The sequence below is a fragment of the Antechinus flavipes genome, chromosome 1 (genome assembly GCF_016432865.1).
Source record: "Antechinus flavipes isolate AdamAnt ecotype Samford, QLD, Australia chromosome 1, AdamAnt_v2, whole genome shotgun sequence".
Taxonomy (NCBI): Eukaryota; Metazoa; Chordata; class Mammalia; order Dasyuromorphia; family Dasyuridae; genus Antechinus; species Antechinus flavipes.
Window position 1 is genome coordinate 178,954,254 of NC_067398.1, and position 24,816 is coordinate 178,979,069.

The window sequence follows — 24,816 nt, forward strand, 5'->3', positions numbered from 1 at the left end:
CTGTGCTAAGTACTGAGTATATGAAGAAAAGCAATAAAAAGGCCCTATCCTCAAAGAGCTTATAATCTGATAGGAGATACAATTCTATGTACAACAACTATGTTGTACATACAGGATAAATAGGAGTTAATCCTAGAGACAAAGCACTAGCATTAAAAAGGACTGAGAAGGACTTGTTATAGAAAAAGAGCTTTTAGTTGAAACTCGAAGCAAGCCATGGAAGCTGGGGGGGGCAGATATGAAGAGGGGCATGGGAGACACCCTCCAAAATGCCTGAAGTCAGGAGTATCTTGTGAGAGAAATAGGAAGGAAGTCAGGATAACTAGAAAGGTTTAGGAAGACCGGAAAGATGGTAAGACATCCTTCATAAAGGACTTTAAAAGCCAAACAAACAATTTTATAGTTTATCTTAGCTATGATAGGCAGCCACTGAAGTTTATTCAATTTGGGGATAGAGGGCTGTAATATTGTTAGACTTGGCTTCCTTTTTTTTTTAAAGAAGGTTATTTTGATAGCTGAGTAGAGAATGGATTGGAAGGGAAGAGGTATGTCAAGGAAATCAAAGCAAAAGGCTGTTGCATTAAGGCCCACATCAGCATGGTGGTAGTTTCAGAAGGAGGGAAGGAGACATAATAGTAGACATATTACTAGACTTAATAATTGATTCGATATGGGGTAATTAGGTATGAGGAATCAAGGATAATATCCATATTGAGCAACGGGGAGATTGGGAGTGTCCTTGACAAGAATGAGAAAGTTAAGAAGGGGGGGTGGTTATGGGTAGGTGGAAGATAGGAAAATAGTGAATTCAATTAAAAAATTAATGTCTCAAGGGAATTGATGCAGCATTATTCATTTATCATGTGACACTTGTTGAAAATGGTTTCATTCTTGCAAATAAATTTATATGAACAATATATTGAGATAAAATAAGTATGACAAGATTTGAATGTAACAGAAAATGAACTTCTGATAGAGTTACTTAAAACTCTTCCTTTTTGTATTTTAACTAGGTGACACAGTGGTATATAAATATGGGATAGCAACTGTTATAATTGAAGCTAATGATGATCCCAATGGTATTTTTTCTTTGGATCCTGTAGACAAAGCAGTAGAAGAAGGAAAAACCAATGAATTTTGGTAAGTAAGCAATAATTCTATTTCTATTCTCCTTTTGACATTTTAAAAAATCTAAAATATGTATGTTTTGCTCAGTCTCAGACTTTCCTGCCATTCAAGTTTTTGAGTATGATGACTAGTAAAAATGTTTTATTTTATGACATAAAGCTAAGATATTTTACTTTAGCTATCCTGCTGTTTTTGCATGACATGACATGACTTGACATGCCCTTAGCAAATTAGGTTAACCTTTTTCATGGTTGGTTGGAAAATTCTGAAAGATATATAGTGAGTAGGAAAATAGAAAAATGTCTATTTGGAGATTACAGGGGGAAATCTGCGTCTGATTTTCTTATTCAATTTATGATCCATTACTTATAAACCAATTACAAATGAATCTTATTTAGTATGATTAATTCCACAGGATTTTGAGGCACAGAGGTCACTTTGGCAATGTTTCATTGATGTGGCAGCTGTTTGAAAATAATTCTGCTCTACAGAATGGACAAGAATTCTATGAAACTTCAGGGGTAGTTATGTTCATGGATGGAGAAGTATCTAAACCAATAATTCTCCATGCTATTCCAGATAAAATTCCTGAGTTCAACGAATTTTATATTCTAAGACTTATAAACATTTCAGGTATGACTTCTTTCTAGATTTTCTTACTATTAATACCAGCTTGTAATGGTTTATACTTAAATAGATATCAATTGAAAAATTAGATTTTGTTCTTGATGTTGAGAATATTTCTGTGTGTGTAAGAGAGAGAGAGAGGAGAGAGAGAGAGAGAGAGAGAGAGAGAGAGAGAGAGTGAGAGTGTGTGTGTATCACTGTTGTTGGTACTGAGAGAGATAGAAACTTTAGATAAGACAAGGATTGTATCTTTCAGGAATTTGCAGTCAAGTGGGTATGGGATGCAGATAAATAAAACATACAATGATATACATTAGGAACATGAAAAGCAAGGAACCATAGGAGTTCCAAAGGGGGTCATTTTGTTATCACTACTACCATCATCATCAACAAGTATATGTCATACTATATGCCAAGTACTGTACGAAGCACTGGGAGTGAAAGTAAAAATAAAAATATAGTCATTTTCTTCAAGAAATTCAAATTCTAATGGGTAAGATAATATGTTGAAAAATTATGCAATTATAAGATATAAACAGTATAAGTAGAATGTAATCTCAAATGGAGGGAGTCTTTATATAAAAGGTACCTATATGGGGGAAAACACTTTATCATTAATTTAATCTTAACTTAGAAGTTATTTTGATTTTGGGATCACAGCTTGTTTCAGAGTGTCTATAGAACATTTTTCATTCAAATCTTCACCTATAGCAAGGATGGGAATAATAGGAAAAACAATAAATATCTACTGTGTATAGAGCACAATTTAGTGCCATGTTATATAATCTGTGTTCCTTATCCTCCATGAATATATATTCTTACTAGGGAACTAATACAAAAATACAAATGATAATATTCTACAGCAACATCTATATTTTTTGATGCTTTAAGATTTATAAAATATTTTACTTGGACAATCTCATTTGATATATTTACAGGAAGTATATGCCCCCATTTTTCTTTTTTTTTAATTATAGCTTTTTATTGACAAAACATATGCATGGGTAATTTTTCAGCATTGACCCTTGCAAAAACTCCTATTCCAACTTTTCCCCTCCTTCCCTCCACCTTCTTCTCCTAGATGTATTATCCCATTTTTCAGTGAGGATACAAACTTAAAGAAGACTAACTTCCTTATAATCATTCAACCAATAAGAATAAGAGGTAGGATTTGAATTCAAGTTTAAAAATAGAATGTTATGTGAAGTATAAAGGGGGGAATTATAGCATTGAAAAGATGGATAGGAATTTAACCGATATATGGTGTGAGGACATTGTGGACAACAGGACATAGGAGCAAATGTATTAAGGCTGAGCAGCTCAGAGCATTCTTAGATGCTGAATTGTCCAATTTATTTGGTTCTAGAATATGTTTCCACAATATTATATGATATAAGGCTGGAAAAGTGGGTGGCATCTGATTGTACAGGATCTTTTGAATGCTAGGAAAAAAGGAATTTGTATTTCACTCATTGTAGAACTTGGAGACTTGAGAAGAAAAGTGACATAAGAAAAATTATGATGGAATAAATAATGGAAGGAGATGGTGAAGGCAAAGATATCTCTTTTTTTTTGGAGTTATGACCGTAGTCCAGGCACTAGGTTACCAAGAGCTATGTCAGTGTTGTGCTAGTGGGAATAGAGAGTAACAGATGTATATGAAAAATGTTGAAGAGATAGAATTGACAATTGATTGGATATGGGGGTGGAGGGGTCTGAGTTAGGGTTAAACATAACAAGATTGTGAAGACTGGAGATTAGCTAAATGATGATGTTCTATGGTTCTGTCCAAATTGCAAAATTTCTTAAAGACAAAGCAATGAACTTAAAAATAATTTTAAGTATTACTTAAATATATGGATGGATCTGATCCAAGTGGTTATTCTTTCCATTAGTGTAGATTACCATCTTTGTGCTTTCTTTCCTAAGAATTACAGCTGGATATCCATTAAAGTTCCCATATCTTTTTCAGACAAACTTCTAACTGTGTATCCCTCATTTTGTGTTTATGAAGTTCATGTGTAAGACCTTATTTTAAATAGCATTTTATTCTTCCAAATATAAACAACAATAGTTTTAAACACTCACCTTTGCAAAACCTTATATTCCAAATTTTTCTCCCTCTCTTATTCCTTCCCTCCTTCCAAAGACAGCAAACAATCTGACATAGGTTAAATATATATAATTCTTTTTAAAAGTTTTTTTTAGCTTTTATAATAACTTTTATTTTTCTAAATACATGTTTTTTATGAAATCTTGTGTTCCAAATTTTTCTCTTTCCTTTCTCCACCCTTCCCTAGACAGCAAGCAGTCCAATATAGTTTAAATGTACAATTCTTCTAAACATATTTCCATATTCATATGACACCTTATTTTTATCCCTATATTTTGAACCTAAGTGTAAGACTTTTTTTGTTCCTTTTAAAAGAAGATAGGGATTCTAAGAGGTGGAGGTAAAGCAGGATTGTATTTCAAACATGAAAAATAACATGTATAAAGGCACAAAATCAGGAAATTAAGTATTTTCTTCAGGGATACCAGACTTGTCAGAGGCTGTCATTAGAGTAAGTGAAGGGCAGTGTCTTGCAGTTATCCCAGAAAAAGATATGGGATAATAGTCTGGATGAAAAGCTAAGCTGAGATGAAAACTAAACTGTATTTTATGTCAGAGGCCATAGGTAGCCAACTCTAGTGGCTAAACTTTAAACCCTAGAGTTTCTTGAGCAGGGAAAATGACATCATCACACCTGCTGTTTAGAAAGCTTATTTTTATATTCTTATGGAAGATAGAAAGCAGGAAAAACTAGAAGTGGGAAGTCTAATGAGAAGACTATTGTAAGAATCTAGCCGAGAGTTAGTTGATAATGGGGTGAAGTTATGGTGGTGATCATCTGAGTAGAGAATAGGAAAAGAAATAAGAGATTCAGCTCATGGCTCATCCCATTCTACTTTGCTACTCTCTCTCTCTCAATTTGTCCTTTCCATTGATTTTTGGAAATTCACAAAGAAATTCCTAATTTCTTTTTCATTTGGTCTTTTTTGTTTTTCCCTTTCTGTGGCATTTCTTTTATAGACATTTCTAACATAGGTTAAATATGTGTTTGTTATTAAATTGTTAAAATTATTCTTTTAAATAAACTCAAAGTCTTCCAGGTATAAAATATACGGATTTCAGATTCTGTGATCTTAATCATTTTATATTCTCAAAACACAGGTGGATCCCCAGGTCCTGGTGGGCAATTAGCAGAAACCAATCTACATGTCACAGTGATGATTCCATTCAATGATGACCCCTTTGGAGTTTTTGTCTTGGACCCAGATTGCCAGGAAAGGGAAGTAGCAGAAGATGTCCTTTCAGAAGATGATATGTCCTATATTACCAACTTCACTGTTTTGAGACAACAAGGGACCTTTGGAAATGTACGAGTTGGCTGGGAAATACTGTCCAGTGAGTTCATTGATGGATTACCTCCAATGATAGATATTTTATTGATTGGATTTTTTCCTAACTCAGTGCAATCACAGCCACATAGGAGACGCCATCACAGTGGAACAGATGCTTTATACTTCAGTGGAATGGAAGATGCATTTGGAACTATTAGTTCAAAATATCACCCCACAAGAAATAACACAATTGTCAACTTTACATTTTCAGCTTGGGTGATCCCTAATGCTAATACAAATGGATTTATAGTAGAAAAGGATGATGGCAATGGAACTATGTACTATGGTGTAAAAATTCAAACAAATTCTTCTTATGTAACACTTATGCTTCATTACACTACTCTGGGTTCCAATGTTACTTATGTTGCCAAAACAACAGCTGTGAAATACTTGGAAGAAAACATTTGGCTTCATCTTCTGATTATCCTGGATGATAGCATAATTGAATTCTACCTTGATGGAAATCCAATGCCCCGAGGATTGAAGAGCTTGAAAGGTGAAGCAATAGCTGATGGTGAGTGAAGTCTTTACAGCCAATTTATTAGATTTAGAATTATTTTAAGCTGGAAGTATTAGGAAAAGCAAGTGTTTATTGTAAATTGAATCATTTTTTTAAATTGCTGGAAAATAGGAAAAACTATTGAACATGGATAAATATTCATGTAGCTGAACTTTATGGGCTACTTTGAAGAGGCATTTGTGTTTACGCTGAATTAAGTGTTTCTGTTTGTGGAATATTTATGTTTATATATTCTTACTTGGTGATCTCATCAGATCCTGTAGTTTTTTAAAATATTATTTTTATTCAGATGGCTCCCAAATCTAAGTCACCAATCCTAGTCTCTTTCTTGAGCTCTGGTCTGGTCATCACTTAGTTATGTTTATTTCTATGTGAATGTTCTCCCATATTATGTGTCTAAAGTAAGACTCATGATCATTCTTTCCAAATCTACTTTTCTTCTTTAATTCCCTATTTATGTCAAAGCTACTAGCTTCTTTCTAGGTACCTAAGTTCACAAACTCATTGTAAATTCCTATTCTTCATTTTCTATCAACACATATATTTAATTAGATGCCTCAGTTTTTTATTGCTATCTCCAAAGTATTTGTTGCATCAATGAATTCTTTCTTTTCATTCATGTAATTGCAATCTGTGCTCAAACCCATAACATCTTTTTGCCTGAATTGTTGCAAAAGCCCCCTAATCAGTGATTGCTTCATTTCTTTTTCATCCTCCACATAGTTTGCTGTTGAAGTGATTTTTTTTAAGGTCCAGGTTCAGCAATATCACTTCCCATTCAAGTAAACTATGGTGGTTCTCTAGGCAATAGAGAATTAAATAGGATTAAATAAAAACTTGATTTGGATTTTAAAGTCCTTAACAATTTGGTCCTAAATTTTATAGACTCCATATTACTCCTTTTTGCACAGTCTGTGGCCTATCCAAAGCAGCCTTCTTCCTATATCTAACACAGGACATTTCATCTTCTTTCTCAGTAGCTTTTCACTGACTGTTCTTTATGTTTGGAATGTTTTCCATCCCAAACTTTTCCTTTAGAAATCCATTTCCTTTAAAGCTAAACTCAAGTACCACACTTTACATGAAGCTCTTTTTGATCCCCCTAATTGCTAATGCTCTTAGGTACCAAATTATATTTATTTTGTATAGTCTCCATATATAAGAGGAAGGGGGTACAGACAGAAAAAAAGAGAGAGAAAGGAGGGAAGGAAGGGAAGGAAAGGGGAAAAAGAGGAGAAAGGGAGGGAAGAAAATAAGGAAGGAACAAGGGAATGTGTGTATGCTTATATACCATATACACACACTCACACATACATATACACAATGTCATTAAGACCTGAGTTCAAATGCATCCTCAGACATTTACCAGCTGTGTGACCCTGAACAAGTCATTTAACTCCCATTTGCTTTAGATTCCTTGATTATAAAAATGGGAATAACAATAAAACCTATCTCCCACGGCTGTGATGATCAAATAAAATAGTATTTAAACATTTAACACAGTACCTGGCATACATTAGGCGCTATATAAATATTAGGTATTTTATATATTTGTGTATGTATATGGGGACAGCTAGGTGGTACATTATATAAAGTCAGAAAGACTCATCTTTCTGAGTTCAAATCTGGTTTCAGATATCAACTGGCTGTGTGACCCTGGGCAAATTACTTCATCCCATTTGTCTAAGTTTTCTCTGTAAAATGAGCTGGAGGAAGAAATGGCAAGCTACTCCAGTATCTTTATAAGAAAACCCCAAGTAGGATTTTGAAGAATCATGCACATCTTAGGTGACTGAATGGGTGTGTATGTGTGTGTGTGTGTGTGTGTGTGTATTGTTTTCCCTCAATATGGTATAAATTCTTTGAAGGCAAAAACTAGCTCATTTTTTTCTTTTATGTTGTTCTTTAGTCATTTTCATTCCTTTGTCTAATTCTTCCTGACCTCATTTGAGGTTCTTTTGGCAAAAATACTGGAGTGCTTTGCCATTTCCTTTTTCAGTTCATTTTACAGATGAGCAAACTGAGGCAAACAAGGTTAAGTGACTTGTCCAGGGTCATACAACCAATATGTGTTGGAGGGAATTCGAACTCAGGTCTTTTTTACAACTGGTGCTTTGTTCTTCATTTATTATGACCTCTCTGATAAATTTACAGATAGGATGGATAGATACATATTTGTACATATATATGTATATATGTATATATATTTAATATTTTGAACAATAAATATAGATAAATATATTGAGATTAAAGTCTTTCTCAGCATGTTCTTCATATGATCGTAATTGATTTTTTCCCTCATTTTTGATATTGAAGTATTCAATATATACCTGTTTAGAATATGTACAGTAAGTTTCCTGATGCCCTTGGTGTGCCTTGGTAGAGGCTTGTGGTCTGCACTAGAGGAAATGCCCCCATTGATGTAGATGTAGATGGAACCTTGAATTAATGAAGAAAGTGTCATGGAAACTTGAAAAAGATACTCACTCAGAATCTTTATCAGCTCCATCATAACTTAAAATGTCCAGTGTGAGCTTTTAGTGAGAGTTTATCATTGTGGTTGAATTCTGGAATTTTTTGAATTTGAATTTGTAAAGCAATAAATCTGTATATGGATTGTTTCGAGCAAATTTTAACTCTTTTAAGGCATATCTTACATTGTTATCAGCTTGAATAATTGTGGTCTTCCCCCTCTCTGGTAAACATTCAGATGATGTGAATACAGTTTGGTATCTCCCTAACCAAAGATACTCAGCAAAGTAAATCCGCAAAAAGCAAAACAAAACAGCGAAACTGTCTCCTAAACAACACCAATACAATAGAATTTAAAATTATCCCTACACCAAAAAATAAAAATATTTCTCTATTGTCAAATGTTTTCTAAAGTTATCTGTGTCATTGTTTAGTTATCTTCTCCAAAATGAAGCATTGCAGCCTTAACTGAACTTTTTCTCCCCTGAAATCCAATTCTTTAGGTTCCATTCAATCCAGCTCAACAAATGTTTATTAAATGCTTCCACCTGCAGGGTAAAGTTTGGGTGTTACAGTGGTTGCAGGGGTGGGGGGGGGGAGGCAGCATTGGACTTGATATAAATCCCATTTTTAACATTTTGTGATTACAGGCAAGTTACTTAATTTCTGACTGTCCTAGGAAACTCTAAGACATAAATTGCAGAGTTGGGATTTTCATCAGTCAAAAGATTGCCATCCTTGGATATTGGCTACACAAATTAAATCACAAATAAAATACAAAGAATAGTACAGGAAAGTATATTTACTACTCCTTGGATCAGTAAAATTTATCACATTTTATTGTTATTTAGTCATTCAAACAAACCTTTTTCAACAGACAAGTGTTATGCAGGAGAGATACCAGTCTCAAGAGTAAAGAAAGGTTCAAATTCTGCTCTTGATGCTCTTGATGTATGACCTTGGACAAATCATTCAATCTCTTAGTGCCCCCAATTAAATTCTAACACTGACTTTGCAGAGCAGATGCTAATCTACATTAGTAGAGAGAGTTTTTCCATATACCATTGAACTTTCTTCTGGTGCCTCACTATGGCAATGAGGGGTAAAGGGAAGTAGCTTTTTCCAATATAAATCTTAGCCATTATTGATATTTTTGTCAAATTGGAAACGGTCAAGGCCTGATTATGGTTTATCTTTTAGCCAAGAGAAGCCTTGATAAATTTAGAGAGGTGACTCATTAGATTGGTTCTCTGGTTATAAATTTTTGGTGGCAATATAGCTTTAAAGGATAATTTATTGCAACAATGAAATTAGAGATCATTAAATTATTGAAAGAAATCTTGTTAGGGATATATGTGTATACATGCAAATATGTATATAGTATATTTGATATATGCCCAGTCTTTTCAAATAAAACTTAATAATGGAAAGAGTCATAGCTTATACATTTATATCCCCAAAAAGGTTAGTGTAGGATAATCTCTATGCTAGGGCATTATCCATAGAACTAGGAAAGAAAGAAATAAAAGGGACACAACTAAATTTTCTGGCAAGATTGTTCACTTAGGCTAGCTATTTGATTACTTGATAATGGGTTTTTTTTTCTCAAATGCCATAGGAAAATGAATGGGACTTGTGTTATAGAAAAACTGTCATTTTAGAACCAGATGAATGAATTGAATGGGAATTATGGAATTTCTGGCCAATCTCATGTTCCACTGACAAAATGGTATTGATTTTCTTATTCCACAGTCATTACTGTGGACATATTGTATTTATAAATTTCCAGATTATTGAAACTACTTAAAAGGAGAAAACTTAGTAGTGGTTTATAAAAATACTACTGTTGGGACAATTTTATGTTTGGAAATTCACCTCAGAAGTTTCCTAGTATAAATATAGTTTAGTTGAACCATAATCTCTATTTTTTTTAATTTTAATATCTTTTTATTGATAGAACACATGCCAGGGTAATTTTTTACAGCATTATCCCTTGGATTCATTTCTGTTCCGATTTTTCCCCTCCCTCCCTCCACCCCTTCCCCCAGATGGCAAGCAGTCCTTTACATGTTGAATAGGTTACAGTATATCCTGGATACAATATATTTGTGCAGAACTGGACAGTTTTCTTGTTGCACAGGGAGAATTGAATTCAGAAGGTATAAATAACCCGGGAAGAAAAACAAAAATGCAAGCAGTTTATATTCATTCCCCAGTGTTCTTTCTCTATGTGTAGCTGCTTCTGTCCATCTTTGATCAATTAAGGCTCTCTTTATCGAAGAGATCTACTTCCATCAGAATACATCCTCAAACAGTATCGTTGTTGAGGTATATAATGATCTCCTGGTTCTGCTCATTTCACTCAGCATCAGTTCATGTAAGTCTCGCCAGTCCTCTCTATATTCATCCTGCTGGTCATTCCTTACAGAACAATAATATTCCATAACATTCATATACCACAATTTACTCAACCATTCTCCAATTGATGGACATCCTTTCATTTTCCAGCTTCTAGCCACTACAAACAGGGCTGCCACAAACATTTTGGCACATACAGGTCCCTTTCCTTTCTTTAGTATCTCTTTGGGGTATAAGCCCAGTAGAAACACTGCTGGATCAAAGGGTATGCACAATTTGATAACTTTTTGAGCATAGTTCCAAATTGCTCTCCAGAATGGCTGGATGTGTTCACAATTCCACCAACAATGTATCAGTGTCCCTGTTTTCCCACATCCCCTCCAACATTCCCCATTATCTTTCCCTGTCATTCTAGCCAATCTGACAAGTGTGTAGTGGTATCTCAGAGTTGTCTTAATTTGCATTTCTCTGATTAATAATGATTTGGAGCATATTTTCATATGTCTATAAATAGTTTCAATTTCTTCGTCTGAGAATTGTCTGTTCATATCCTTTGACCATTTATCAATTGGAGAATGGTTTGATTTCTTATAGATTAGAGTCAATTCTTTATATATTTTGGAAATGAGGCCTTTATCAGAACCTTTGATTGTAAAAATGTTTTCCCAGTTTATTGTTTTTCTTCTAATCTTGTTTGCATTTGTTTTGTTTGTACAAAAACTTTTCAATTTGATATAATCAAAATTTTCTATGTTGTGGTCAATAGCGATCTCTAATTCTTCTTTGGTCATAAATTCCTCCCTCTTCCACAGGTCTGCGAGGTAAACTATCCTATGCTCTTCCAATTTATTTATCATCTCATTCTTTATGCCTAGGTCATGAACCCATTTTGACCTTATCTTGGTGTACGGTGTTAATTGTGGGTCAATGCCTAGTTTCTGCCATACTGATTTCCAATTTTCCCAGCAATTTTTGTCAAATAATGCATTCTTATCCCAGAAACTGGTGTCTTTGGGTTTGTCAAACACTATATTATTAAAGTTATTGGCTGTTTTGTCCTTTGAACCTAACCTATTCCATTGATCAACTAGTCTATTTCTTAGCCAATACCAGATGGTTTTAGTAACTGCTGCTTTATAATATAATTTTAGATCTGGTACAGCTAGGCCACCTTCATTTGATTTTTTTTTCATTAATTCCCTTGAAATTCTTGACCTTTTGTTTTTCCATATGAACTTTGTTGTTATTTTTTCTAATTCATCAAAGTAGTTTTTTGGGAGTCTGATTGGTATAGCACTAAATAAGTAGATTAATTTAGGTAGTATTGTCATCTTTATTATATTTGCTCGCCCAATCCAATAGCATTTAATATTTTTCCAGTTGGTTAGATCAGACTTAATTTGTGTGGAAAGTGTTTTGTAGTTTTGCTCATAAAGTTTCTGATTTTCCCTTGGCAGATAGATTCCTAAATATTTTATACAATCAGTAGTTACTTTAAATGGAATTTCTTTTTGTAACTCTAACTGTTGGGTTTTGTTAGTGATATATAAGAATGCTGATGACTTATGTGGGTTTATTTTATATCCTGCAACTTTGCTGAAGGTGTAGATAGTTTCTAATAACTTTTTGGTAGAATCTCTGGGGTTCTCTAAGTGTACCATCATATCATCAGCAAAGAGTGATAATTTGGTTTCTTCATTGCCTATTCTTATTCCTTTAATCTCTTTCTCAACTCTTATTGCCAAAGCTAGCATTTCTAATACAATATTAAATAGTAACGGTGATAGAGGGCAACCTTGTTTTACTCCTGATCTTATTGGAAATGGTTGCAGTTTGTCCCCGTTACATATGATGCTTACTGCTGGTTTTAAATAGATGCTACTGATTATTTTAAGGAAAAGTCCATTTATTCCTATACTCTCAAGAGTTTTTAATAGGAATGGATGTTGGATTTTATCAAATGCTTTTTCTGCATCTATTGAGATGATCATATGGTTTTTGTTAATTTGATTATTAATATGGCCAATTATATTGATAGTTTTCCTAATATTGAACCAGCCCTGCATTCCTGGTATAAATCCTACTTGATCATGATGTATTATCCTGGGGATGATTTTCTGTAGTCTTTTTGCTAATATCTTATTTAAGATTTTAGCATCAATATTCATTAGGGAGATTGGTCTATAATTTTCTTTCTCTGTTTTCAACCTACCTGGTTTAGGTATCAGTACCATGTCTGTGTCATAAAAGGAGTTTGGTAGGACTCCTTCATTCCCTATTTTTTCAAATAGTTTATAAAGCATTGGAGCTAATTGTTCTTTGAATGTTTGGTAGAATTCACATGTAAATCCATCTGGTCCTGGGGATTTTTTTTTAGGGAGTTGCATAATCTCTATTTTACAGAAGAGAAGGGTGAGACTGAGAGAAGTTAGTTGACTTATTCAGGGTCAAATATTGCTAACAAGTGCTTAAATTGGGATTTTTCAATTCAGGTCTTGCTGATTCCAATTTTAGCACTTTATCCTCAGTGCTACCTAGCAAATGATATTTACTGACTAACTGTGTGATCTTGGGCAGGTCATATAACCTCTATTTGCCTCAGTTTCATTCATCTGTAAAATTAGGGTCATAATAGTATCTATGTTCCAGGCTTATCTATTTGTAAATTACTTAATGTAGTTTCTGTGCTAAGTACTTGGAACATAGAAGCACCATATAAGCATTAGAAAAAACTTTTATTATTTATTACAATTTTTTACTTTTTATTTTTATTATTTCTTTTATTTATTATTTTATCTTATTTACTTAATCATTTATTTAATATTATTTATATTTATTATTACTGCTATTATTGTTGTTTATTCTTCATTCTTGAAAATATCTTAATGATATCATGAGTGTGATATCTTAACTTACATGTGAATTGGATTTGAGTGAGGCAGAGCTGAGCAAAGTCAGCCTCACTTTCTCCTCCAGAGACTATTGCTTTTATTATTTCCTCATTTGATGAATGTGAACTGGTACCTCGAAGTTGTTTTAATTTGTATCTCTTTGATGATCACTGTGGTTGAATATTTTTAAAATTAATTAATAATGTTTCTTCCTTTGAAAATTTTTCATATCAGATTGGGAATTATCACTGTGACTTTTTAATAGTTCCATATATTATTTAGTTACAAAATTATTTATGAGTCTGTTATATTTAAAATAAATATTTTCTGAGTCTGTTGTTTTTCTTTTTATATGAATTATGTTGCTTTCTGTAGCTCAAAATGGGAAAGCACAAGCTAAGAAGACATAGATCCATGTTCTATTTCTGATATTTACTGGATACGTGATCTTGGGCAGGTCATTTAATTTCTCAGTGTTCTAGATAACACTCAGTACTCAAAGTTGTAGAGAAGATGGCCATCTGCTTTAATAAAAAGTATGTCTTTATCCAGGACATCCAGGAGTTCTTTTATAAGAAATTCAGCCCCTTACTCCTATCCACCTTTGTGGCACAGAATTACTTTTTAAAATTTATGTCATGAAGCATATCTATCTTTTACCTAATAATTCCTTCTATATGTTGATTGAAAAAAATAATAATTGAGAAAATATTTGAGAAATGTTATTGAAAAATATTTGATTCCATTTTCCCCACATTTTTAATAATTTTATTTAAAATTATTTTCCACTCATAAATGTGGCTTTTTATTGAAAAATATAAAAATTAATTAAGAGTGGTCCCTGCCTTTACCTTAAAATCTAGTTGGAAGCATATCCAGAATCAGAATATCAGGTAAAGTAGGAGAGTGTGACTATAGATGCTGTGAATTTTGAGGAAGAAAATACTTCTCTCTGAGAGGAAACAGATAAGGTTTCTTAGAAAAAGAAATGACCTTTACATTGGGCCTTATTGGGGTAGAGTTCAATAGTGTTGGGTTTAGTAGCTAGGGGAAAGGAGAAGAATAGGGATGCCTTAGGCAATTTTTATCTTAAATAAGATCATAGAATTTAGAGCTAAAAGTTGTCATGAGAGGCTATCTCTCCAAATCTGTGAAGACATAGGTTTGAAACTTAGGTTCTGATTCTGAATCCAACACAGTTCACACTTTTAAAGTTCATTCTTTCATAGAAAAATAATATATTTTAAAAAGTCTTCATATAGTTTTAAAAAACCTAATCTGATCATCTTTAATCAGCACATATTATATTCTTTACAGAACCCTAAAGTATTGAAGAAATTTAGTTAATACACCAGTTATGGCTATGTAAAACATATGACTTATGTCATGTTATCTTTTAGTACAATGTTTCCATTTCATAAATCCTTCTTGTGATTTAAGAATCTAATGATAATATTGGTTGTATTATGTTATATTCCTTTTTTCAATTAAATGTTAATACTGATTTCTAATTTCAGGTCCCGGGATAATGAGAGTTGGTGCAGGGATGAATGGGAATGACAGGTTTACAGGATTGATGCAAGATGTAAGGCTGTATGAGCGAAAATTGACCTCAGAAGAAATCTATGAACTTCACGCCACTCCAGCAAAGAATGATTTGCACCCTATTTCTGGGTACCTAGAGTACAGACAAGGAGAAACCAATAAATCATTCATTGTTTCAGCAAAAGACGACAATGAAGAAGAAGGAGAAGAATTATTTATACTTAAGCTAGTTTCTGTACATGGTGGAGCTCGTATTTCTCAAGAAAATATCACAGCAAGATTAACAATACAAAAAAGTGACAATGCCAATGGATTGTTTGGCTTTACAGGAGCCTGCATACCAGAGGTAAGATAGCAAATTTGGAATATTCGGTAGCAGTGATCATGACTAATTGTGAATGCTCTTGAGATTTCTTTCAGCTAATAATAAATAGAATTTCTCTCACATTAAAGGTATCTTGCTTTTTTTTTTTAAAGAGAGAAACTTAAGAGCCAATTAGGTGACTTGGTTTTTGCTTTGTTTATTTTGGTATGGTTTTTTAGTACTAGACTTGTGATTTCACAGATGTAGAGATTCCCCCAAAAAGGAACTTCTTCTACCAGTACATATTGCCACATTAAACTTAATCTTTGTTTGGCTTTTAAAACTTTCCATTTCTTGTTTACTTTTTTGGGCTTCTTACACTTTGCACTCTCTCTTTCCCCTATGTACTTATGATCCAGTAATACTGCTTTCTTGCCTGAAACGCTCAATGTCCCTACTCCAGGCATCACTGATTTTCCACTGTGCTTGGCCCTCATTCCCTTTTTTTTTTTTTCTGCCCTACCCCTGCTTTCCTCAACTCCCTTCAAGTCTCTGCCAAAGTCCCACTTTCTGTGACAGGTCTTTCCTGCTCTCCGGAATGCTAATGTCTTCCTTCAGTTACAAGTTATCTTCTCTGTATCTTGTTTATACATAGTGGTTTGCATATTGTTTCCCATTAGACTGAGAACTCTTTGAGAGAAGAAACTGTTTATTGACCTTCTTTATATCCCTACTACTTAGAACAGTGCCTGCCTGGTACATAGTTAATGTACATAGTAAATGCTTAAAAATGTCAGTTAACTGACTAAGTGGCAGTTGACTAAGATATGGAAAGGTTAATGGTTTGCCCAGAGTCATGCAATCTTATTATGTCAGATTTGTGTTGGATATGGGACTTGAATTCAGGCCTCTCTGACTCAACTTTATCCATTACGCTACACAGCTAATAGAGGCCAAATGAATATAAAACATCGATATTTATCTAAGAGTTTTCAGATAAAACTACTTACTCAAGGGTTAGCCAACAAGCTTCTGTACCAGTAATAATGCCTTTCTTATCAGCCTCCTTGGTTAGTGTGAATTTACAGGGCCCTGTGCTGCTCTTCTTATCTGTCCTTTCTGTGTCTTCAGGGCTTCACTGTAATCTTGTTGGTTTCCTGTTCAGTAACATGAGAGTCTTTGAAACGGCTTCACAGGTGTTATATGTGACAACAAAGGCCTGTGGGTGAACGCCAAAGACCTGAGGAGAGTTTTGACATTGCCTTAGCAATTTGATTCTAGCATGTTTTCTTGAATTATATATTTAAAAGATAAAATAATAAAGATTAAAAGACAAAATAGAATTTTTAATTTTATAGATAATATATCCTCCTACTGCAAATGAAAGAACAAGTATCATTATACAGTGTACACTGGCCTTACTAATCTATTTATAAAAGAAGGTAGTAAGACATCTCCATGATGCGTAAAGTGTAGAATTACAATTTTAGTCAATCAGTAAACATTTATTAAACACCTACTATGTGTCATACACTATACTAAGTACTGGAGATCCAAAGAAAGAGAAGAAGACAGTCCTTGTTCTCAAGTGGGGGTCTACCTCTTGCAGTGGGGGAAACCTCATGCAGACAACTATGTACAAATAAGCAGTCCACAGGATAGAGATCATCAACAGAACAAAGGCAATAGAATGAAGCAGGATTAGAATCATTTCCTGTAGAAGAGGCTTTAGCAGGATTTTGGAGGAAGCCAGGGAAGTCAGGAGACAGAGATGAGGAGTAAGAGAATTTTAAGTATTGGGAACCATCAGAAAAAATTCCCAGAACCCGGAGATGGATTGTCCTGTTTGGATTGACTAATATGTGGGGTTTGGGTTTAGGATATAAAGTGTAAGACGATTGGAAAGAGGAATGTGTGTGTGTGTGTGTGTGTGTGTGTGTGTGTATGTGTGAGAGAGACAGAGACAGACACACAGAGAGAGAGAGAGAGAGAGAGAGAGAGAGACAGAGAGAGACAGAGAGAGAGACAGAGAGACGGAGAGGGAGAGGGGAAGGGAGAAGGGGGATAATGAAGGGTTTTGAATGCTTAAGAAACAATTTTATATTTGACCCTTGTCATGATAGCACTGGAGTTTATTGAGTAGGATGGTGATGTTGTCAGTCCTGAACTTTAGAAGGTCACTTTGACAGCTGAGATAGGTATTGAAGTAGATTTGGTGCAGAAAGTAGTTTATTGAAATAGTCCTGATATGAGATGATAAGGGCCTGTTGGATAGTAGTGGGAATACTAGAAGAGGCTTTGCAGGATCTTAACAAAGTAAAATGGACAGACCTTGACAACAGATTGGATATGCAGGATAATAGAAAGTGAGGAGTCATAGATAATACCTAGTTTGTCACCCTGAGTAACAATGGCTTCTGCAGAATAATGGGTACTTAAAAAAAAAAGAATAATAGGCACTCTGGAGACTTCTCATTCTTTGGATAAAGTGTGGTATAGACTTTTGGTCTGAATTTGGATCAACATGTTACTAGTGAGTCTAATGTGCATATAGAAAGAAATCTCTAGTAATGGTACCTTTTTTTGGACTGACTGACATTTTAAAGGTGTCAGAATATTTTCATGTGCATTTTTAGTTAATCCTTATCATAGCTCTGTGAGGTAGAAAAGACTGATTTAGTTATCCCCATTTTATAAATTGAATCTTGGCAAAGCTGTGATATGTTCGGCTATACAGTAAATATCAGGACTTCTTGGGACTAGGTATTATGGAAGCAATCCTAAATTTATGTCATGGTCTTAACTATTTATATATGGACTAACACAAATAAAATTCAAAGAACCATATAGCCTAAGTAGGAATAAACAGTTAAACAAATAAACAACAAAAAGCCCAGCTGTGTCTGAGAACTTTTTTTTTTGCTTTAAAAATCAGCAGTTTTCAAAGTAGGCATAGAAACTTGATTTTATTTAGCTGAAGGTAGAAATAGTTCAGCATCTGCCCCCTAAACGGCTCTTTGAACTTGACTAGGTCCATACAGCTTTTTGAGAAAAAGGCATTATTGGGGCAGCTAGGTGATGCAATGGATAGAGCACAGCCCTGGAGACAAGAGAACCTGAGTTAAAACATGACCTCAGACATTCTGAGCAAGCCACTTAACTCATAGCTTTGCAAAAAAAACCCAAAAAACCCAACATTATTGCCTATAACTAGCCATACTTTTCCATTTAGGTAAGTCATTGTATTCATATTAATAAAGTTATTAATTTGTTGACAGTTTTTATATAAGAAAAAAGTGGAGTAAATTTATGTTATATGTTGCAAGATATATATATATATAGTTGTACTTATCATATACAGCAAGAAGAAAACTACAGTACAGTAGAAAGAGCCCTGGATCTGGAGTACCATGACCAGTGTTAAACCACGACCCTCACACTTATTATCTCACTGACTTTGGGAAAGTCACTGAACTCTTTGGGACTCAGTTTTACCATCTCTAAAGTGAACAGGCTGGACTAGAAGATCTTCAAGGTTCCTTCTAGTTCTGTGTCCATGATTCTGTGGTCAGCTCCTTGTCGACATGAGTCACTATAGGATAGTGGCAAGAGCCATAGTTTAAAATGCAAGAGTATGAGGGACTAAATCCAGGCCTGCATCTTTTGCCAACTAATTTCCCAAAGTTGGACTCCTTTAATCCTTTTGGCCTCAGCTGTCTTCTATGTAAAACATGGGAGTTGAGCCAGATACTCTTTTTATTATTATTATTATTATTATTATAGTTTTTTATTTACAAGTTATATGCATGGGTAATTTTATAGCATTGACAATTGCCAAATCTTTTGTCCCAATTTTTCCCCTCCTTCTCCTTTCCCTTTCCCCCAGATGAGCCAGATACTCTTTATGGTCCTTGATAGTGCTTTCATTCTGATTCTTAGCTATGGAAAAAAAAAGAAATTGAATGCTGGCACTGGATTATTGTACAAGAGGAATCTGTGGAATTCTCATCCTTGTAAATTTTAAGAAAAGGATTAGCAACTCCTTTCTTTCTTATCTAAAAGCATGTAACCTTATGTCATGTGAGGATATTTTTGTCTCCTGTTCACAGAAAAACCAATGCTGGTCTTACAGTGTTTTAAAGAGACTATAGTTTTATCAATGTGAGGAATGGTAGTTTCCTGAAAATGTGTCCTCCCCACCTTAGATCTAATCATCTCGCACTTGTCATCTCACCATGGTGACTTGTGTTTATAAACTTTCTTTTATAGTCATTTGACATAACTTAATCAGCCAGTTAGTCTAAGCTAAAAATAAAACATATTTTTTGTAAAACAATTGCATTATTTTGAATATTAGTCCATTCTGCTTTGATATAAGGCGTATGTACAAGTGTGTGGAAATTCTTTTGTGTTTTTAAATTCGCATAGCAATCTTGGAGTCTGAAAGACACTTGAATTCAAATGTGGCCTCAAACACTGATTATGTGACCCCTGGACATACCACTTAATCCTGTTTGCCTCAGTTTCATCATCTCTAAAATGAGCTGGAGAAGGAAATGGCAAAACACTCTTGTATCTTCATCTAGAAAACCCCAAATGGAGTTGTAAGGAGTCAGACATGGCAAAAACAGCTGAACAACAAAAAACCTCCCTGCATTTTAAGGTCCCTTTCTAATCGCTCTCTGGTTCCTTCCAGTTAATTGGCTATTTGGCTGAAAGGCTTTTTCTCCTATCGCCATTTTCTACTCTACTTTATTTTTCTCTGTCATATTTCAGAACCTAAAACTTTCTACTTTAATATAATTATTTTACTGAAGTACAACTGTGTATTTGAATGCCTGTAAATGAATAAGATTTATTGCCCATTGTATCAGTTTCAGTCTTTTTAGTGATACTGGTCTCAAGAATTGAAGTATGGAAATTTATGATTTCAAAAAATAAATTACTGTAACAAAGTTTTAAAGATACATTTTGAGAATATTCTTCTAAGAATGAGAACTTTATTTCAGCTTGAACTGTAATTGCTTTTAAGTACCTACCATATGTTATGCTAATAGATTCTTTTCTATATAAGTGCTATTGATACAATCTGATTTCACAGACCATCACCCAAGCATGAAACTAAATTAAAAATTCATGGGATATGCTAATTCTTTAGCATTCATCTATTTCAGCAAGGAAAGATTATTCAGTGATAAGAATAGTTAATTTTTTCTAGAAAAAAAAGGATTCTAATAATTTTTACCCATGTTCATTCTTCCTTTTATATCCCTGCTGATTTAGACAAGACCTTATAAATACTGTATTCCCAAGAAACACCAGGACTGTATCATTCAGTTCTTTGAGAATTTGGATGATTGTGATTCTACAACTTATTATGTAGGATTGTTGTTGAAAGAAATGTTAGATATAGTTTTGTTTGGTAGCTTCATTTTACAGTTGAAGACACTGAGGCCTGGAATAGGTTATTCACATGGATAATAATAAGTAGCTGAGTAAAGACTTGAACCCAAGTGCTTTGACTTGAGGTGAAGTTCTGTTTTTACTGTATTAACTCTTGGGTACATATTCCTTTATGTCAAATTACTGAAATAGTCATTTGTACCATATTTTAAAACTAAATTATAACCTAAAATGGAGGGAAAAGTTTAATATTCCATTTTCTATTAAAAATTTTTATTTAAGATGTATGTATACATATATATCTTTATCAAATAAAAGTTACAATATATGTGTGAATGAACCTGTAAATTGTTTTTCAGTGATGGTTTTAGCTTTTATTAAAATCTTTCAAGAATAAACTTTGGGTTAGAAAATGTTTTTCCATGTGAAAATGACAAAAATAAACCTACTTCTTGTATCTGTCAATCAATCAACCATCATTTAGTGTCTACTCTGTGCAAGGCATTGTGCAAAGAATTGGAGATACAAATATAAAAGTGAGATGGTCTCTGGCCCTTAAGGAACTTGCTTATTATTGTGCCAAAGAAAAATTTCACAGCTGTTCTATGTATGCTTATAATTTCATTTTCATTCCCTTTTAGCTTTTTGGTATAGCATGTTAAAAATAAAAAATAAAAAAGGATCCTTGCTTCAGCCAGGAAATGGATTCAAATCCCTCCTCTGACACTTATTATCCAGGAGGCCATGGACACAAGTCATTCAATTACTCTAAGCCTCAGCTTTCTTATCTGTAGAAAATATCCATATTATGTACTTCAGAGAAAAGAAATATGCTTAGTAACCCTTAAAGTGCTACAGAAATGTAGGCTGTTATTATTTGTGTTCCTATATTATGTGCCTTTGGTACTGAAAAGTATCAGAGCTCGTGAATCATATGTGAATTGCTGCCTCTTTTATTTGTTTAATGAGAAATAGTACTACCTGAAAATCTGGATTGCAAAACATTTTTTATATAATAGAATTTAAATTCACAGAACTACTGAACTTTTGTAACATATATGATGGCTTTACAAGGTTTAAGGCAACATGTTCCTTTATTCAGAAAGGTGTTTCATGAAAATGTATAGAATTCAGAATATCCCAGGCTCCCCTATGGCATTATCTTTTAAGCAACATCATTTTTTGTTTCCATTAATTCCTACTCATAGCATTTTAGTATGTGAATACTACCTAAATTGACCTTGTGCTGGGAGTCTTGGGAGTACTCTAGGAAAACTTACTTTTAGATTGTTTTTTGACTTAGAGTAGGTTGGGACAATTGTAGAAACAGAGCATAGTGGATTAGCCCCAGGAGAATAGGTCTGGGTAGAAAGGATGGTAATTGGGTTTTATTCTTCCTTTCTCTGTTCTGGAGATAGAGAGAAGAAAAAAAGATTGGAAACGTATGAGATGCATTTGGTGTTTTATTTTTTCAAGATATGTGTAGTGAAGTAAGAACAAACTCTGTCTACCAATGTAGATTGACAGCTGTTCTGTTAAGTTTTAGAAAAAGTTGCATCCAGCATTGGAACGCTGTGACTTTTTCAGGGTCAAACAGGCATTTTGTATCAGAGTTAAGACTTAAACACAAATGTTTCTGAATCAAGGCCAGTAGATCTCTCTCTTCATTTAAAAACATGAAAATTAAGTAAATTTAGGGTATTTAGAGTAAAAGATAGAATGTATTTTAAGTAGAGTAAATGAATTTCACTCATTTCCTCTTCTCACCTGATTGATTAACTCCTCTTTCTGTTGTTGAATATTTTCATGTGAAATTTGGCATTGAGGATTAAGTTTCAGAATCTCTTGACTCTTTTTACAATTTTTTTTCAGACCAAAATTGGTAGAACCAATTAACCTGCTGTTTATAAAACAGTTGTTCAGCTTTTTAGTTTAATTATTTTGTAGAACACAATAGAGTCCATGCTGGATTAACCAAATCAATTTGATTTTAATGATTTATAATAGTGCATATGTAAAATTTAAATCAATCTCTAAAATTGTTCAAAATGAGGCTTTTGCATTTCAGCTATTCAAACCAAAGTAATAGGTTTAAAATATAAGAAATCTTAAATTATAGTTTAAATAGAGGTTGGTTAAATATTTATTTAGTGCTTACTATACATAAGATTTTGTCTTAGACAGTATAAAAGACACAGAGGAAGATAAAGTATTGTCCTTATGTTGCTTCTTCTTTTATAAAGCAGAAATACTTGAAAAGTTAAATAAAAGCCTAATGAATGACTGTATGACAATAAAATTAATTTTAAAATATATTAACTGATTTATACCAAAATTTAGATATGATAGCAATACTATCTAGAGATCATAGTTTCTGTTAGCATCCAGATATTTATGATTTTCCTCCTGTTATCTTCTTCCCTAGATATTCTAAATAAGCAGCTTAGCAATGCAGTAGATAAAGTGCTGGACCTGGAGTCAGGAAAATCCAAGTTCAAATAGCAGTGTGGTTGTGGCAAAATCATTTAACTTCTGTTTTTCTCAATTTCTTCATCTATAAATTAAGGATGATAGTAACTTTTACCTTCCAGGGTTGTCGTGAGGATCATATGACATAATAATTGTAAAGCACTTAGTACTATGTAAGCACATTAGCTAGTATTGTATAATATTAGAGTTTACTAAGATTGAGAGGTACTGAAGCTTACTGATTAAACTATTGTCCTTGGAATCTTTAAGATCTGAAGTAAAGCCCCATCTTTGATGGATACTTTCTATGTGACCTTAGGCACATAGTATCCTCAGACCACTTTCTTTTCTCAAAACATAAACTGTATAAGAAAATGCTGGTGTATATTGGAAAAGGAAATTCCTAATTTAAAAGCTCCTTAGAATGATGAGATCATAAGTTTCATTAAAAAACTTCACTATGGGTTGATATACATGAATCTATATAAATTATCATATGAATCATCTTGTAAAGTATCTGTAAAAAATAGGATTCTATCCTAAGTACACCATTTCTATTACTAAATATATGTATCTATATATCATTTTCCAAATAGGTAGCAGAAAGTTGATGATTTTCAAAAAGAGTGAAGATTTTATGATAATTATCTGATTTTCTTAAATGGAATTTCCTTTACTGAGTGATTAGGATCAATCTTTACCTAAAAATAATTTTCATTTAATTTCAGATAGCAGAAGAGGGGTCCACCATTTCCTGTGTCATTGAGAGAACCCGGGGAGCTCTGGATTACGTGCATGTTTTTTATACCATCTCCCAGATAGATTCTACTGGCATTAATTACATCATTGATGATTTTGCTAATGCCAGTGGAACTATCACATTCCTTCCTTGGCAGAGATCAGAGGTACCTTCTTTTATTAATGTTAATTATTTGTGTGTGTTTTTTTAACTCCTGGGATTAATTTTCTGGTGTATGTATTCTTTAAAGTAATCCCAGAGGTTATATTTCAGAGCTTTGGATGTTTAAGAATTTAACAATTTGACTAATTTAAGAAATGCACGGTTTTGTTGATGTTCATTATTATGTTTGTGGGGAAACAATAGGAACAAAAAAAAAACCCACCTAGTCCCTTTTGGACTTTCATATGAAAGAAAAGGTAGGCTATGAAATTTATTTGGGCCTATTATTTCTAATTTCTTCTTATTCAAACCAAATGAGCTAGCATATGTAAAAAACTTTGCAAACTTTAAAACATACTAAGTAGCAGTACAATTACATATCATATGGCTTTCAAAGATATTTTATTGTTGAGTACACAGCTGCTTCTCTTTCCTTAAAATTTCATTTCTGACATTCATGAATTGAAAATAGAAAATATATTTATAATCTATACTATTAATTAAAAACTTTTCAATATTATCATCCTTTTTTGTTTAAAAGTAACTTTCCATATTTAGAATATCCTATTCAATATTCTAATCTTTTGAAGAATTATTTCTAAATATCTTATTTGTTAATATTATATTTCCATTTTTTAGATTTTTTTTCTCTTCTTAAAATGGGAAGTAATGGAGATATAGACAAGATGGGAATTTATATAGTTATATTACTTCAGCAGTACTGAACTCTGTCAGCTATTAAGTTGGGGAAAAT

At 33.3% G+C, this 24,816-nt stretch overlaps 1 protein-coding gene across 1 annotated transcript in view; it reads left to right on the top strand.

The window, feature by feature from the left end:
* Window positions 1-24,816, top strand: part of ADGRV1 (adhesion G protein-coupled receptor V1) — a 671,454-nt gene that overhangs the window by 57,171 nt on the left and 589,467 nt on the right. Inside the window, exons 18-22 of the mRNA XM_051971448.1 lie at window positions 1,014-1,140; window positions 1,544-1,761; window positions 4,970-5,713; window positions 14,958-15,331; window positions 23,890-24,066. Of these exons, the coding sequence (XP_051827408.1) occupies window positions 1,014-1,140; window positions 1,544-1,761; window positions 4,970-5,713; window positions 14,958-15,331; window positions 23,890-24,066 (1,640 nt within the window). The remainder of the gene's footprint in view (window positions 1-1,013; window positions 1,141-1,543; window positions 1,762-4,969; window positions 5,714-14,957; window positions 15,332-23,889; window positions 24,067-24,816) is intronic.